General features: G+C 61.6%; 2 protein-coding genes and 1 long non-coding RNA gene across 3 annotated transcripts; 1 reads left to right on the top strand and 2 right to left on the bottom strand.

Annotated features, from left to right (window-relative positions):
* Positions 1–47: 47 nt before the first annotated feature.
* Positions 48–4171, bottom strand: LOC138683036 (uncharacterized). Its single transcript, XR_011322794.1, has 2 exons — positions 4059–4171; positions 48–186 (listed from the first exon to the last, which is right to left on the bottom strand). It is a non-coding gene; the product is annotated as an uncharacterized lncRNA (long non-coding RNA).
* A 1577-nt stretch (positions 4172–5748) lies between these two features.
* LOC138683001 (putative uncharacterized protein ENSP00000383309) lies at positions 5749–7455 on the top strand. The gene is made up of 3 exons (XM_069774521.1): positions 5749–6324; positions 6483–7396; positions 7449–7455. Exons 1-3 carry the CDS (start codon positions 5749–5751, stop codon positions 7453–7455), a joined length of 1497 nt encoding a protein of 498 aa, XP_069630622.1.
* A 36-nt stretch (positions 7456–7491) lies between these two features.
* Positions 7492–17949, bottom strand: MFAP4 (microfibril associated protein 4). The gene is given in 9 exon segments (XM_069774520.1): positions 7492–7677; positions 7679–7790; positions 9650–9832; positions 10729–10825; positions 10932–11090; positions 12543–12609; positions 15641–15812; positions 16361–16412; positions 17770–17949. Coding segments are annotated over 9 exon segments (1155 nt in total). The 3' UTR covers positions 7492–7544.
* Positions 17950–18109: the final 160 nt, after the last annotated feature.

The raw sequence follows: 18109 nt of genomic DNA, 5'->3' as shown, positions 1-18109 counted from the left end.
TTTTTGGGGGGGGGGTCCCCCAAATTTTTTTTTTTTTTTTTTGGGGGGGGGGGGGGTCACTCACCGCCGAAGTTGATGGCGCAGGAGGCGGCGAGGAGCAGGGCCCCCCCCAGCAGGGCCACCCCCGCCAGCAGCTTGGCCACGCGACCCAACCGGCGGGCGCCTTCCACGTCCCCCCGCTGCAGGCTGTGACGGGACTGACGGACCCACGGCGCTGCCCACGGCTGCCCCACGGCTGCCCCACAACTGACCCGAACCGGCCCCAAACTGACCCAAACTGGCCCAAAATTGACCCAAAACTGGCCCAAAATTGACCCACGGTGAGCCACGGGCAGCCGTGGTTGACGAGTCAGAGATGCCACATGCCAGACATGTGCTGCCCCATAGCTGCCCCATAGCTGCCCCATAACTGACCCACAACTGACCCAAAACTGACCCAAACTGGCCCAAAATTGACCCAAAACTGGCCCACGGTGAGCCACGGGCAGCCCGTGGTTGACGAGTCAGAGATTCAACACGCCAGACGTGCTGCCCCATAGCTGCCCCATAGCTGCCCCATAGCTGCCCCATAACTGACCCAAATTGACCCACAACTGACCCGAACCGGCCCCAAACTGACCCAAACCGGCCCAAAATTGACCCAAAACTGACCCAAAACTGGCTCAGAAGTGACCCACGGCGAGCCACAGGCAGCCCGTGGTTGACAAGTCAGAGATGCCACATGCCAGACATGTGCTGCCCCATAGCTGCCCCATAGCTGCCCCATAGCTGCCCCATAACTGACCCAAACCGGCCCCAAACTGACCCAAACTGGCCCAAAATTGACCCAAAACTGACCCACGGTGAGCCACGGGCAACCCGTGGTTGACGAGTCAGAGATCCCACACGCCAGACATGTGCTGCCCCATAGCTGCCCCATAGCTGCCCCATAGCTGCCCCATAGCTGACCCGAACCGGCCCCAAACTGACCCAAACTGGCCCAAAATTGACCCAAAACTGACCCACGGTGAGCCACGGGCAGCCTGTGGTTGACGAGTCAGAGATCCGACATGCCAGACATGTGCTGCCCCATAGCTGCCCCATAGCTGCCCCATAGCTGCCCCATAACTGACCCAAATTGACCCACAACTGACCCGAACCGGCCCCAAACTGACCCAAACCGGCCCAAAATTGACCCAAAACTGACCCAAAACTGGCTCAGAAGTGACCCACGGCGAGCCACAGGCAGCCCGTGGTTGACAAGTCAGAGATGCCACATGCCAGACATGTGCTGCCCCATAGCTGCCCATAGCTGACCCATAGCTGCCCCATAGCTGACCCAAATTGACCCACAACTGACCCAAAACTGACCCAAACTGGCCCAAAATTGACCCAAAACTGACCCACGGCGAGCCACGGGCAGCCCGTGGTTGACGAGTCAGAGATCCGACACGCCAGACATGTGCTGCCCCATAGCTGCCCCATAGCTGCCCCATAGCTGCCCCACAACTGACCCAAACCGGCCCAAAACTGACCCAAACCGGCCCCAAACTGACCCAAACCGGCCCCAAACTGACCCAAAACTGGCCCAAAACTGACCCAAACTGACCCACAGCCCACCCCACACCCTGCCCCATAGCTCTGCCCCATAGCTCTGCCCCACAGCAACCCCCTCCCCACCCCATCACACCCCACATCCACCCATTCCCCAATTCCCCCACCCCACAGCCCACCCCATGCCCCACCCCATACCCCTGCCCCATAGCCCACCCCCCTGCCCCACACCCTGCCCCACATCTCTGCCCCACAACCCTGCCCCATAGCTCTGCCCATAGCTCTGCCCCACATCTGTGCCCCACAGCAACCCCCTCCCTGCCCTGTTACACCCCACATCCCACCCCACTCCCCCCCAAATCCCCCCCCGATCCCATATCCCACCCCATACCCCCGCCCCACATCTCTGCCCCACATCCCACCCCACAACCCTGCCCCATAGCTCTGCCCCATAGCTCTGCCCCACAACTCTGCCCCACAGCAACCCCTCCCCGCCCTGTTACACCCCACATCCCACCCCACTCCCCCCCAAACCTCCCCCCCACCCCATATCCCACCCCACACCCCCGCCCCACATCCCTGCCCCATAGCTCTGCCCATAGCTCTGCCCCATAGCTCTGCCCCACAACTGTGCCCCATAACAACCTCCTCCCCACCCCGTTACACCCCACATCCCACCCCACTCCCCCCCAAATCCCCCCCTGATCCCATATCCACCCCACACCCCCACCCCCCACCCTGCCCCACATCTCTGCCCCACAACCCTGCCCCATAGCTCTGCCCCATAGCTCTGCCCCACAACTGTGCCCCATAACAACCCCCTCCCCACCCCGTTACACCCCACATCCCACCCCACTCCCCCCCAAATCCCCCCCCGATCCCATATCGCACCCCACACCCCCACCCCACACCCTGCCCCACATCTCTGCCCCACATCCCACCCCACAACCCTGCCCCATAACTCTGCCCCATAACAACCTCCTCCCCACCCCGTTACACCCCACATCCCACCCCACTGCCCCCCAAATCCCCCCTGATCCCATATCCCACCCCATACCCCCACCCCATACCCCCGCCCCACATCTCTGCCCCACAACCCTGCCCCATAGCTCTGCCCCACAACTCTGCCCCACAGCAACCCCCTCCCCGCCCCGTTACACCCCACATCCCACCCCACTCCCCCCAAATCTCCCCCCCATCCCATATCCCACCCCACACCCCCGCCCCCCACCCTGCCCACATCTCTGCCCCACAACCCTGCCCCATAGCTCTGCCCCATAACTCTGCCCCATAGCTCTGCCCCACAACTGTGCCCCATAACAACCTCCTCCCCACCCCGTTATACCCCACATCCCACCCCACTGCCCCCCAAACCTCCCCCCTGACCTCATATCCCACCCCACACCCCCACCCCACACCCTGCCCCACATCTCTGCCCCACAACCCTGCCCCATAGCTCTGCCCCATAGCTCTGCCCCACAACTCTGCCCCACAGCAACCCCCTCCCCGCCCTGTTACACCCCACATCCCACCCCACTCCCCCCCAAACCTCCTCCCCACCCCATATCCCACCCCATACCCCCGCCCCACATCTCTGCCCCACATCTCTGCCCCACACCCTGCCCCATAGCTCTGCCCCACAGCAACCCCCTCCCTGCCCCATCACACCCCACATCCCACCCCACTCCCCCCCAAATCCCCCCCCACCCCATATCCCACCCCATACCCCCGCCCCCCACCCTGCCCCACAACCCTGCCCCATAGCTCTGCCCCATAACTCTGCCCCATAGCTCTGCCCCACATCTGTGCCCCACAGCAACCCCCTCCCCGCCCCGTTACACCCCACGTCCCACCCCACTCCCCCCAAACCTCCCCCCCACCCCATATCCCACCCCACACCCCCGTCCCCCACCCTGCCCCACATCTCTGCCCCACATCTCTGCCCCACATCTCTGCCCCACAACCCTGCCCCATAGCTCTGCCCCATAGCTCTGCCCACAACTCTGCCCCACAGCAACCCCCTCCCCGCCCCGTTACACCCCACATCCCACCCCACTGCCCCCAAATCTCCCCCCCGACCCCATATCCCACCCCACACCCCCGCCCCACATCTCTGCCCCACATCCCACCCCACAACCCTGCCCCATAGCTCTGCCCCATAACTCTGCCCCACATCTGTGCCCCACAACAACCCCCTCCCCGCCCTGTTACACCCCACATCCCACCCCACTCCCCCCCAAATCTCCCCCCCATCCCATATCCCACCCCACACCCCCACCCCCCACCCTGCCCCACATCTCTGCCCCACATCTCTGCCCCACATCTCTGCCCCACACCCTGCCCCATAGCTCTGCCCCACAGCAACCCCCTCCCTGCCCCGTTACACCCCACGTCCCACCCCACTCCCCCCAAATCCCCCCCCGACCCCACATCCCACCCCACACCCCCGCCCCCCACCCTGCCCCACATCCCTGCCCCACATCTCTGCCCCACATCCGCCCCACATCCCCCCACCCCCTCCTCACCATCAGGGCGTAGACGAAGGCCACGATGTTGATGGGCCAAACGGGGCAGAAACAGGCCAGCGCCGCCAGCAGGACGTAACTGGGGGGTTTGGCCCCCCCGGCGACCCTCCCCCACTTGGCGGGGACCCCTCCCCCCCGCCCCTCCCCCCCCCGGCCCCCCAGTTTTCGGGGGGGGCCCCCCCAGCGCTACCGTCACCTGGGGGGGGGCGCTTGGGGGGCTGGGGGGGGGGTCCTGGGGGGCACTTGGGGGGCTGGGGGGGGCACTTGGGGGGCTGGGGGGGGGTTGGGGGTCCTGGGGGGTACTTGGGGGCCTGGGGGGGCACTTGGGGGGCTGGGGGGGGGTTGGGGGGCAGTTGGGGGGCTGGGGGGGGCACTTGGGGGGCTGCGGGGGGGTTGGGGGGGAGTTGGGGGCTGGGGGGGGGGTGGGGTCCTGGGGGCACTTGGGGGGCTGGGGGGGGCACTTGGGGGGCTGGGGGGGGTAGTTGGGGGGCTGGGTTGGGGGTCCTGGGGGGCAGTTGTGGGGCTGGGGGGGGGTTGGGGTCCTGGGGGGGGGCACTTGGGGGGCTGGGAGGGGGGTGGGGGGGAGTTGGGGGGCTGGGGGGGGGTTGGGGGTCCCGGGGTTTTTCTATGGGTCCGGGGGCCACTTGGGGGTCAGGGGGGGGTCGCGGGGGGGCGTCGCTCTCGGTCGTCCTGGGGGTCTCCGCCATGGTGGGGGGAGGGGCGGGGGGGGAGGGGTGTGCTGGAGGGAGGGGGAGGGGTGAGGTGGGGGGAGGGGGTCCGGACCCCCCCCCCCCCCCACACACACACACCCCTCCCCCACCCCACCCACCCCCCCCCACCGCGAGCGGTTCCCATCCCCCACCCGCGTCCCCCTGGGGGGGTGGGGAGGGGGGGGGATGGGCGTTGGCCGGTGGGGGGAGGGGAGGGGGGGTGGGGGGAGGGGGGGGAATTTTTGTTGTTGTTGTTTTTTGGGGTTTTTTTTTTTTTTTTTACCTGAAACGGCGTCGTGGGCGGTTCCGGCGGTTGATGAGGGGGGTGGGGGGATGGGGGGGTGGGGGGAGGGGGTGTCGCGGGTGGGGGAGGGGTGGGGGGGAGGAAGAGGAAGGGGGGGGGAGGGTCGGGATTTTGGAGGGGCCGGAGAAAGTGGGGCCGGAGGGGCCGGAGGGAGGAATTTGGGGGGGGGAGGGGGGAGGGGCGAGGAGGGGGGAGGGGCGTGGGGGGGAGGGAGGAGCGAGGAGGGGGGAGGGGCGTGGGGGGTGCGGGAGGGGGAGAGCGCTTGTGCGACAACAACAAAAAAAAAAAAAAAAAAAGAATTTGCACGCTCGTTCTTCGGTCCGAGCGTGCGAGGGGGTCGCACGAGGGGTCACGACCCCCCTCGCACGCTCACGGCCCCCTCGCACGAGGGGTCACGACCCCCCTCGCACGCTCACCCACCACCCGTTGTGCACGACCCCTCGCACGAGGGGTTCACGACCCCCCTCGCACGCTCACGGCCCCTTTTGCACGCTCACGACTCCCCTCGCGCACTCACCCACCGCCCAACCGTCGTGTGCAACTCCTCGCACGAGGGCTCACGCCCCCCTCGCACGCTCACGCCCCCCCTGCACACTCACAACCCCCTTGCACGCTTCCCACCCCCCTTGCACGCTCGCGACTCCCCTCGCGCACTCACCCACCACCCAACCGTCGCATGCGACCCCTCGCACAAGGGGTTCACGACCCCCTCGTATGCTCACGACCCCCTTGCACGAGGGGTCACGACCCCCCTCACCCACTCCCAACCCCCCTCGCACGCTCACGACCCCCCTTGCACGCTCACATCCCCCCCACGCACTCGACCCCCTGCCTAACCGTCGCGCGCGACCCCTCGCACGAGGGGTTCACGACCCCCTCGCACGCTCACACCCCCCCTCGCGCGCTCACCCACCACCCGACCGTCACGCGCGACCCCTCGCACGAGAGCTCACCACCCCCCTTGCACGCTCACGACCCCCCTTGCACACTCATGACTCCCCTTGCACGCTCACAACCCCCCTCACACACTCCCAACCCCCCCCGCACGCTCACGACCCCCTTGCACGAGGGCTCACCGACCCCCTCGCGCGCTCACCCACCACCCGACTGTCACGCGCGACCCCTCGCACGAGGGTTCACGACCCCCTCGCACGCTCACACCCCCCCTCACGCACTCACCCACCACCCGACCGTCACGCGCGACCCCTCGCACGAGAGCTCACCACCCCCTCGCACGCTCACGCCCCCCCTCGCACGCTCACCACCCCCTCGCACGCTCCCCCCCGCCCGCCGCGCACGCCCCCTCGCACGAGGTCCCGCGACCCCTCCGCACGCTCGTGACCCCCTCCCAACGAGGGCTCACGACCCCCTCGCACGCTCACGCCCTCGCGCCCCCCCCTCGCACCACAGACCCCGCCCCCCTCACCCCCGCCCCCCGCCCTTCGCCGCCCGCCCGACCAAGACGTTGACCAGACGTCGTTGACCAAGACGTTGACCAAGACATTGACCAAGACGTTGACCAAGACGTCGTTGACCAAGACGTTGACCAAGACGTTGACCAAGACGTCGTTGACCAAGACGTTGACCAAGACGTTGACCAAGACGTCGTTGACCAAGACGTTGACCAAGACATTGACCAAGACGTCGTTGACCAAGACGTTGACCAAGACGTTGACCAAGACGTCGTTGACCAAGACGTTGACCAAGACATTGACCAAGACGTCGTTGACCAAGATGTCGTTGACCAAGATGTTGACCAAGACGTTGACCAAGACGTCGTTGACCAAGACGTTGACCAAGACATTGACCAAGACGTCGTTGACCAAGATGTCGTTGACCAAGATGTTGACCAAGACGTTGACCAAGACGTCGTTGACCAAGACGTCGTTGACCAAGACGTCGTTGACCAAGACGTTGACCAAGACGTCGTTGACCAAGACGTCGTTGACCAAGACGACGTTGACCAAGACGTCGTTGACCAAGACGTCGTTGACCAAGACGTCGTTGACCAAGATGTTGACCAAGACGTCGACCAAGACGTCGTTGACCAAGACGTCGTTGACCAAGACGTTGACCAAGACGTCGTTGACCAAGACGTCGTTGACCAAGACGTTGACCAAGACGTTGACCAAGACGTCGTTGACCAAGACGTTGACCAAGACATTGACCAAGACGTCGTTGACCAAGATGTCGTTGACCAAGATGTTGACCAAGACGTTGACCAAGACGTCGTTGACCAAGACGTCGTTGACCAAGACGTTGACAAAGACGTCGTTGACCAAGACGTTGACCAAGACGTCGTTGACCAAGATGTTGACCAAGACGTCGACCAAGACGTCGACCAAGACGTCGTTGACCAAGACGTCGTTGACCAAGACGTTGACCAACACGTTGACCAACCGAAACGAACCAGGCGGGGTTTTTATTGCGCGGGGCGTGCCGGGGCGGGGCCGGGGGTGGGCGGGGCTCGCCCTAGAGGCGCCGAATCTTCATCTCGCTCTTCTTGAGGGAGTAGTAGAAGCCCTTCCACTGGGCCCAGTTGATGCCGTTGGCGTAGGAGAGGTGGGCGCCGCCCAGGTAGAAGCCGTTGAGGTTGGAGAAGTGCAGCTCTTGAACACCAGGCGCCGGAGGAGAGCGCGGCGCAGTTTTGGACGTAGAGGTCTTGGTCGCGGTCGAAGGTGGAGAATTTTTGGCCGTTGTGGTAGCTCAGGGAGTCGCCTGTAAGGGGAGGGAGGGCGTGGCGGGAGGCGGGGCGTTGTCGGGTTGGCGTCCCGACGGTTGGCGTCGGGTTGGGTTTCCCCTCGTCGTGGTTGGCGTTGGGTTGGGTTCCCTCCCAACGGTTGACCCGATGTCCCCACCCAATGGCTGACGTTGACTTGGGTTCCCCTCGTTATGGTTGGCGTTGGGTTGGGTTCCCCTCCCAATCGTTGACCCAATGTCCCCTCCCAACGGTTGACTCGGTTTTCCCCTCCCAACGGTTGACGTTGACTTGGTTTCCCCTCCCAATCGTTGACCCGATGTCCCCACCCAATGGCTGACGTTGACTTGGGTTCCCTCGTTATGGTTGGCGTTGGGTTGGGTTCCCCTCCCAATCGTTGACCCAATGTCCCCTCCCAACGGTTGACTCGTTTCCCCTCCCAACGGTTGACGTTGACTTGGTTTCCCCTCCCAATCGTTTACCCGATGTCCCCACCCAATGCCTACGTTGACTTGGGTTCCCCTCGTTATGGTTGGCGTTGGGTTGGGTTCCCCTCCCAATCATTGACCCAATGTCCCCTCCCAACGGTTGACTCGGTTTCCCCTCCCAACGGTTGACGTTGACTTGGTTTCCCCTCCCAATCGTTGACCCGATGTCCCCACCCAATGGCTGACGTTGACTTGGTTTCCCCTCCCAATCGTTGACCCGATGTCCCCACCCAATGGCTGACGTTGACTTGGTTTCCCCTCCCAATCGTTGACCCAATGTCCCCACCCAATGGCTGACGTTGACTTGGTTTCCCCTCCCAACGGTTGACCCGATGTCCCCACCCAATGGCTGACGTTGACTTGGGTTCCCCTCGTTATGGTTGGCGTTGGGTTGGGTTCCCCTCCCAATCGTTGACCCAATGTCCCCTCCCCAATGGTTGGCGTTGAGTTGGGTTGCCCTCCCGATGGTTGACTCGGTTTCCCTCCCAACGGTTGACCTGTTGTCCCCTTCCAATGGTTGACATTGACCCCGTGTCCCCTCCCAAAGGCCGACATTGACCTGGTGACCCCTCCCAATGGCCAACGTTGACCTGGTGTCCTCTCCCCATGCCCCGCCTTGACTCCATGACCCCTCCCAATGGCCGATGTTGACCTGGTGACCCCTCCCCATGTTTGACATTGACCCCATGTCCCCTCCCAATGGTTGAGGTTGACCGGGTGACCCCTCCCAATGGCTGACGTTGACCCCGTGTCCCCTCCCCATGATTGACGTTGACCCGGTGACCCCTCCCCATGGTTGACGTTGACCCGGTGTCCCCTCCCCACGCCCCGCCTTGACCCCATGACCCTTCTCAATGGCCGACGTTGACCCGGAGACCCCTCCCCATGGTTGACGTTGACCCCATGTCCCCTCCCAATGGCCGACGTTGACCCAATCTCCCCTCCCAATGGCTGACGTTGACCCGGTGACCCCTCCCAATGGCCGACGTTGACCCGTTGTCCCCTCCCCACGCCCCGCCTTGACCCCACGTCCCCTCCCAATGGCCAACATTGACCCCGTGTCCCCTCCCAATGGCCGACGTTGACCGTTGTCCCCTCCCCACGCCCCGCCTTGACCCCATGTCCCCTCCCAATGGCCAACATTGACCCCACGTCCCCTCCCAATGGCCAACATTGACCCCGTGTCCCCTCCCAATGGCCAACGTTGACCCGGGGACCCCTCCCAATGGCCGACGTTGACCCGGTGACCCCTCCCAAAGGCCAACATTGACCCCATAACCCCTCCTAATGGCCGACGTTGACCCGTTGTCCCCTCCCCACGCCCCGCCTTGACCCCACGTCCCCTCCCAACGGCCGCCGCCGACTCGGCGCCCCGCCCCGAGCGCCCCTACCGGCGCCGCCGTCGACGAAGTTGCCGACGTGGAGGGTGTAGCCGTCCTCCTCGGCGCTGACGGCGTGGGGCGAGAGGGCGAAGGTGCCGTAGGTGGCGGCCGCCGTGTTGTTCTCGAAATCCTCCAGCTCCACCCGCAGCTCGTAGCGCCCCTGCAGCGTCAGCAGGTGCAGCGTCTGCAGGCCTGCGGGAAGAGGCGGGGCGGGGTTGCGGGGCGGGGCGCGGGGGCGGGGCGCGGGGCGGGGAACAGCGGGGCGGGGAACAGCGGGGCGGGATGCGGGGCGGGATGCGGGGGCATGATGCGGGTGGGATGCGGGACACGGAGGAGGATGTGGGTCGCGCTGTGGGGCGGGGCGTGGGGCGGGGTGTTGGGCGGGGCGCGGGGCGGGGCACGGGGCAAGGTGTGGGGCAGGGGGTGGGGAAAAGCGGGGCGGGATTTGGGGCGGGATGGGTTCATGATGCGGGTGGGATGCGGGACACGGAGGAGGATGTGGGCGGGGTGTGGGGTGTGGCGTGGGGCGGGGTGTGGGGCGGGGTGTTGGGCGGGGCGCGGGGCGGGGCGTGGGCACGGCAGGGGGTCTATGGGGCTCAAGATGGGGTATAATATGGGGGGGACACTATGGGGCAGCCCCAATATGGGGTGCGCTGTGGGGCGGGGTGTGGGGCGGCGCATGGGGCGGGGCGTGGGGCGGGGCGTGGGGCGGGCGGAGGAGATGAGCGGTGGGAGAGGCGATGGCGAGACCCAAGATTGGGGTGAAGGGTTTTGGGGGGGTTAAGGGGTAACTGGGAGGGACTGGGAGGGACCGGGAGATACTGGAAGGGACTGGGAGATACTGGGAGGGACCAGGAGATACTGGGAGGGACTGGGAGGGACTGGGAGGGACCAGGAGATACTGGGAGGGACTGGGAGGGACTGGGAGGTCTCACCGAGCCAGTGCTCGCTGTCGGTGAGACCCAAGACTGGGGTGAGGGGGTTTGGGGGGGGTGGGGGTTAACTGGGAGGGTGGAGGGGTAACTGGGGGTGGGAAAGGGGTTACTGGGAGGGACTGGGAGATACTGGGAGGGACTGGGAGGTCTCACCGAGCCAGTACTCGCCGTCAGCACGCCCGAATCCCAACCGATAATCGTTCCAACCCCGGAAAAAACTGACGGAGCCGTTGAAACGCTTCTGGAAAACCTGCGATTTTTTTTTTTTTTTTTGGGGGGGGTGGCATTAAAAAATTTAGGGACCCTTTTTTGGGGGTGGGTGGGGGGCACCCATGGGTGGGGGGGGGGGGAGGTACCGTCCAGACGTGGCCCTGGGTGCTCATGTCGCAGTAAACGGGGAGGGGGGGACCCCCGGCCCCCCCCGGCGACACCAAGTAGACGCCGTCGGTTCGGGCCCCCCCGGCGAAAACGTCCTGGCAGTCGCGGGGGGGGGGGCGGTTGGCAGAGGGGGGGGGCTGGGGGGGGACAGACGTGTCCCCAAGCTTGGCCCAGTATGGCTGACCCCATCCCAGTATCCCCAGACCCCATCCCAGTAGCCCTGACCCCGTCCCAGTAGCCCCAAACCCCGTCCCAGTAGCCCCGACCCTGTCCCAGTAGCCCCTGACCCCGTCCCAGTATTACTGACCCCGTCCCAGTATCCCCAAACCCCGTCCCAGTATCCCCAACCCCATCCCAGTATCCCCAAACCCCGTCCCAGTATTACTGACCCCGACCCAGTATCCCCAACCCCATCCCAGTATCCCCAAACCCCGTCCCAGTATCCCCAAACCCCGTCCCAGTATCCCCAAACCCCGTCCCAGTATCCCCAAACCCCGTCCCAGTATCCCCGACCCCATCCCAGTAGCCCCAAACCCCATCCCAGTATCCCCGACCCCATCCCAGTATCCCCAAACCCCGTCCCAGTATCCCCAACCCCATCCCAGTATCCCCAAACCCCGTCCCAGTATCCCCAACCCCATCCCAGTAGCCCCAAACCCCGTCCCAGTATCCCCGACCCCGTCCCAGTAGCCCCTGACCCCGTCCCAGTAGCCCCAAACCCCGTCCCAGTAGCCCCAGACCCCGTCCCAGTAGCCCCAAACCCCGTCCCAGTAGCCCCGACCCCATCCCAGTATCCCCAACCCTGTCCAGTAGCCCCATCCCAGTATCCCCCTCCCCACCCCAGTCCCCCTCCCAGTCCCTGTGTCCCCCTCCCAGTATCCCCACCCCTTTCCCAGTGCCCCCAGTCCCCCTCCCAGTGCCCCCAGTCCTCATCCCAGTGCCCCCAGTCCCCATCCCAGTATCCCCACCCCTTTCCCAGTGCCCCCAGTCCCCCTCCCAGTATCCCCACCCCTTTCCCAGTGCCCCCAGTGCCCCTCCCAGTATCCCCACCCCTTTCCCAGTGCCCCCAGTCCCCCCCCAGTGCCCCTCCCAGTATCCCCACCCCTTTCCCAGTGCCCCCAGTCCCCCTCCCAGTCCCCCCAAACCCCATCCCAGTGCTCCCAGTCCCCATCCCAGTGCCCCCAGTCCCCATCCCAGTCCCCCCAAACCCCCTCCCAGTGCCCCCAGTCCCCATCCCAGTCCCCCCAGTCCCCATCCCAGTGCCCCCAGTCCCCATCCCAGTCCCCCCAGTCCCCATCCCAGTGCCCCCAGTCCCCCTCCCAGTGCCCCCAGTCCCCCCCCCAGTGCCCCCAGTCCCCATCCCAGTCCCCCCAAACCCCCTCCCAGTGCCCCCAGTCCCCATCCCAGTCCCCCCAGTCCCCCTCCCAGTGCCCCCAGTCCCCATCCCAGTCCCCCCAGTCCCCCTCCCAGTGCCCCCAGTCCCCCCCCCAGTGCCCCCAGTCCCCCTCCCAGTGCCCCCAGTCCCCCTCCCAGTGCCCCCAGTGCCCATCCCAGTATCCCCCCCCCATCCCAGTTCCCCCCCCACTCACCCTGGGGGCTGATGGGCTGTCCCCATCCCAGTGAAACCAGTGCCACCAGTACCGCCACAGCCAGCACCTGGGGGGGCGACATATAGAGGGGTTTAAGGGACATATAGAGGGGGGTTAAGGGACATATGGGGGGGTTAAGGGACATATAGAGGGGGGTTAAGGGACATATAGAGGGGTTAAGGGACATATAGGGGGGTTTAAGGGACATATGGGGGGGTGAAGGGACATATAGAGGGGTTTAAGGGACATATAGGGGGGTTTAAGGGACATATGGGGGGTTAAGGGATATATGGGGGGGTTAAGGGACATATAGAGGGGGGTTAAGGGACATATGGGGGGGTGAAGGGACATATAGGGGGGTTTAAGGGACATATGGGGGGGTGAAGGGACATATAGAGGGGTTTAAGGGACATATAGGGGGGTTTAAGGGACATATAGAGGGGTTAAGGGACATATGGGGGGTTAAGGGACATATAGAGGGGTTTAAGGGACATATGGGGGGGTTAAGGGACATATAGAGGGGTTTAAGGGACATATGGGGGGGTTAAGGGACATATAGAGGGGGTTAAGGGACATATGGGGGGGTTAAGGGACATATAGAGGGGTTAAGGGACATATAGAGGGGTTTAAGGGACATATGGGGGGGTTAAGGGACATATAGAGGGGTTTAAGGGACATATGGGGGGGTTAAGGGACATATAGAGGGGGTTAAGGGACATATGGGGGGGTTAAGGGACATATAGAGGGGTTAAGGGACATATAGAGGGGTTTAAGGGACATATGGGGGGGTTAAGGGACATATAGAGGGGTTTAAGGGACATATGGGGGGGTTAAGGGACATATAGAGGGGTTTAAGGGACATATGGGGGTGTTAAGGGACATATAAGGGGGGTTAAGGGACATATAGAGGGGTTTAAGGGACATATAAGGGGGGTTAAGGGACATATAGAGGGGGGTTTAAGGGACATATGGGGGGGTTAAGGGACATAGAGGGGGTGAAGGGACATATGGGGGTTAAGGGACATATAGAGGGGTTTAAGGGACATATGGGGGGTTTAAGGGACATATAGAGGGGTTTAAGGGACATATGGGGGGGTTAAGGGACATATAGAGGGGTTAAGGGACATATGGGGGGGTTAAGGGACATATAGGGGGGTTTAAGGGACATATGGGGGGGTGAAGGGACATATAGAGGGGTTTAAGGGACATATAGGGGGGTTTAAGGGACATATAGAGGGGTTAAGGGACATATGGGGGGTTAAGGGACATATAGAGGGGTTTAAGGGACATATGGGGGGGTTAAGGGACATATAGAGGGGTTTAAGGGACATATGGGGGGGTTAAGGGACATATAGAGGGGGTTAAGGGACATATGGGGGGGTTAAGGGACATATAGAGGGGTTAAGGGACATATAGAGGGGTTTAAGGGACATATGGGGGGGTTAAGGGACATATAGAGGGGTTTAAGGGACATATGGGGGTGTTAAGGGACATATGGGGGGGTTAAGGGATATATAGAGGGGTTTAAGGGACATATGGGGGGGTTAAGGGACATATAGAGGGGGGTTAAGGGACATATGGGGGGGTTAAGGGACATATAGAGGGGTTTAAGGGACATATAGAGGGGTTAAGGGACATATGGGGGGGTTAAGGGATATATAGAGGGGTTAAGGGACATATAGAGGGGTTTAAGGGACATATAGAGGGGGGTTAAGGGACATATGGGGGGGTTAAGGGACATATAGAGGGGTTAAGGGACATATAGAGGGGTTTAAGGGACATATGGGGGGGTTAAGGGATATATAGAGGAGTTTAAGGGACATATGGGGGGTTAAGGGACATATAGAGGGGTTTAAGGGACATATGGGGGGGTTAAGGGACATATAGAGGGGTTTAAGGGACATATAGGGGGGTTAAGGGACATATAGAGGGGGTTAAGGGACATATGGGGGGGTTAAGGGACATATAGAGGGGTTAAGGGACATATAGAGGGGTTTAAGGGACATATGGGGGGGTTAAGGGACATATAGAGGGGTTTAAGGGACATATGGGGGGGTTAAGGGACATATAGAGGGGTTTAAGGGACATATAGAGGGGGGTTAAGGGACATATGGGGGGGTTAAGGGACATATAGAGGGGTTTAAGGGACATATAGAGGGGTTAAGGGACATATGGGGGGGTTAAGGGATATATAGAGGGGTTAAGGGACATATAGAGGGGTTTAAGGGACATATAGAGGGGGGTTAAGGGACATATGGGGGGGTTAAGGGACATATAGAGGGGTTTAAGGGACATATGGGGGGGTTAAGGGACATATAGAGGGGGTTAAGGGACATATAGAGGGGGTTAAGGGACATATGGGGGGGTTAAGGGACATATAGAGGGGTTAAGGGACATATAGAGGGGTTTAAGGGACATATGGGGGGGTGAAGGGACATATAGAGGGGTTTAAGGGACATATAAGGGGGTTTAAGGGACATATAGAGGGGGGTTAAGGGACATATGGGGGGGTTAAGGGACATAGAGGGGGTGAAGGGACATATGGGGGTTAAGGGACATATAGAGGGGTTTAAGGGACATATGGGGGGTTTAAGGGACATATAGAGGGGTTTAAGGGACATATGGGGGGGTTAAGGGACATAGAGGGGGTGAAGGGACATATGGGGGTTAAGGGACATATAGAGGGGTTTAAGGGACATATGGGGGGTTTAAGGGACATATAGAGGGGTTTAAGGGACATATGGGGGGGTTAAGGGACATATAGAGGGGTTAAGGGACATATAGGGGGGTTTAAGGGACATATGGGGGGGTGAAGGGACATATAGAGGGGTTTAAGGGACATATAGGGGGGGCACAGGGGATATATGGGGGGGTAGGGGACATATGGGGGGGCCAGGGGGCATATAGGGGGATTAAGGGACATATAGGGTGGGTGAAGGAACATATGGGGGGGATTAAGGGACATATAGGGGCCATAGGGGGGCCAGGGCCCGTGGCGGGGCTGGGGGGGGTCAGGGAGCCGGGGGGGGGGCTCAGGGCCCCGGGGGGGTGCGGAGGGCGCCTATAGGATCTATAGGGGCGGGGGTGGGCGGCCGTACCTCCATGGCGTCGGCGGCTGCTCTGGCCCCGTGGCGGGTGGGGGTGGGGAGGGGGGGGCGGGGGGGGGGGCGAGAGGCCCCGTCAGGGGCACCCGGCCGTATGGGGCCCCTATAGGGAGGGATCTATAGGGGAAGGAAGGGCCTACGGTCTGCTTCGGGGAGGGGGGAGACCCTTAACTCTGCCCCCCTCCCCGCTATAGGGGACGTCTATCCTTAACTCTGCCCCGCGATGGGGGGATATACCCTTAACTCTGCCCCCCCCCCGCTATAGGGGACGTATATTTTTAACTCTGCTTCTCTATAGGCGACACGTAGCCTTAACTCTGCCCTGCGATGGGGACGTATACGCTTAATTCTGTCCCCCCCCCGTCACCTATAGGGCACGTATAGCCGTAACTCTGCCCCGCTACGGGGGAGAGATGCCCTTAACTCTGCCCCCACCTATAGGGGACATACATTCTTAGCTGTGGTCCTCTATAGGGGACACAGACCCTTAACTCTGCCCTTCTATAGGGCGCGTATGCCCTTAGCTCTGCCCTTCTATAGGAGATGTATCCTTAACTTTGCTTTTCTATAGGGGGAGACACCCTTAACTCTGCCCCTCGTCTACCAGGCACATATATCTTTAACTCTATCACCCTATAGAGCACATATATCCTTAACTCTGCCCTTCTATAGGGCACATATACCCTTAACTCCGCCCCTCTATAAGGGACGTACCCTTAAATCTGCTTCTCTCTACAGGGGAGATACCCTTAACTCTGCCCCTCGTCTATAGGGCACATATATCCTTAACTCTGCCCCGCTATAGGGGACTTATATACCATTAACTCTGCCCTTCTATAGGGGAAACACCCTTAACTCCGCCCCCCTATAGGAGATATACCCTTAACTCCGCTCTTTCTATAGGGGACATATACCCTTAGCTCTGCCTCTTTGTAGGGAAGATATACCCTTAACTCTGCCCTGTCTATAGGGGAAGCACCCTTAACTCCGCCCCCCTATAGGGAATATACCCTCAACTTTGTCTCCTTATAGACGTATACTCTTAACTCCGCCCCCCCCAGGGGATTTACCCTTAACTCTGCCCCCTATAGGGAATATATCCTTAACTCTGCCCACCTATAGGGAATATATCCTTAACTCTGCCCACCTATAGGGGATTTGTTTTTAACTCTGCTTCTCTATAGCAAACATACCCTTAAGTTTGTCTCCCTATGCACATATACACTTAACTCTGCCCCCTATAGCGAATATACGCTTAACTCCACGCCCTATAGGGAATATATCCTTAACTCTGCCCTGCTATAGGGGACATATACCCTTAACTCTGCCCTTCTGTAGGGGAAGGACCCTTAACTCCGCCCCTCTATAGGGGATATACCCTTAACTCCGCTCCATCTATAGGGGAAGGACCCTTAACTCCACCCCTCTATAGGGGATATACCCTTAACTCTGCCCCCCTTTAGGAGCTATACCTTTAGCCCTGCCGCTCTATAGGGGAACACCCTTAGCTCTGCCCCCCTGTAGGGGATATACCCTTAACTCCGCCCCTCTATAGGGGAGATATACCCTTAACTCTGCTCCATCTATAGGGGAAACACCCTCAAGTCTGCTTCTCTATAGGGAATGTACCCTTAACTCTGCTCCTCTATAGGGAATATACCCTTAACTCTGCTCTCCTATAGGGGATTTACCCTTAATTCTGCCCTCCTATAGGGAATTTACCCTTAACTCCGCCCCTCTATAGGGGATTTACCCTTAACTCCGCCCTCCTATAGGGGATATACCCTTAACTCCGCCCCTCTATAGGGGATTTACCCTTAATTCTGCCCTCCTATAGGGAATTTACCCTTAACTCTGCCCCTCTATAGGGGATTTACCCTTAATTCTGCCCTCCTATAGGGAATTTACCCTTAACTCCGCCCCTCTATAGGGGATTTACCCTTAATTCTGCCCTCCTATAGGGAATTTACCCTTAACTCCGCCCCTCTATAGGGGATTTACCCTTAACTCCGCCCCCCTATAGGGAATATACCCTTAACTCCGCCCCTCTATAGGGGATTTACCCTTAAACACACCCCCTATGGGCAATATACCCTTAACTCCGCCCCCTATAGGGGATTTACCCTTAACGCCGCCCCTCTATAGGGGAGACGGGCGGGGGCCCCAAAGTCCTCCGCTATCCCGTCATGCCCCGCGGGGTGTCCCCTCCACAAGATGGCGGCCGCGCGCGGGGCACGCCGGGAGTTGTAGTCCCGCCTCCCGCCCCGCCTGCGTACGGCGGCCGGGCGGACTCCATTTCCCATCGTCCCCCGCGGCGGGCGGCCTTTCCCTGAGGGAGGCGAGGGCCGCCACAAGATGGCGGCCGCGCGCGGGGCACGCCGGGAGTTGTAGTCCACCCGCTCGCCCCGCCCCGCCTTATTGAACGGAGTGGGGAGGGCGGGCGGACTACAATTCCCGTCGTCC

This window comes from Haliaeetus albicilla, chromosome 30 (assembly GCF_947461875.1).
Source record: "Haliaeetus albicilla chromosome 30, bHalAlb1.1, whole genome shotgun sequence".
NCBI classification, from domain to species: domain Eukaryota; kingdom Metazoa; phylum Chordata; class Aves; order Accipitriformes; family Accipitridae; genus Haliaeetus; species Haliaeetus albicilla.
The sequence above is the reverse complement of the archived record's forward strand: the minus strand, read 5'-3'. Positions and strand labels throughout refer to the sequence as shown.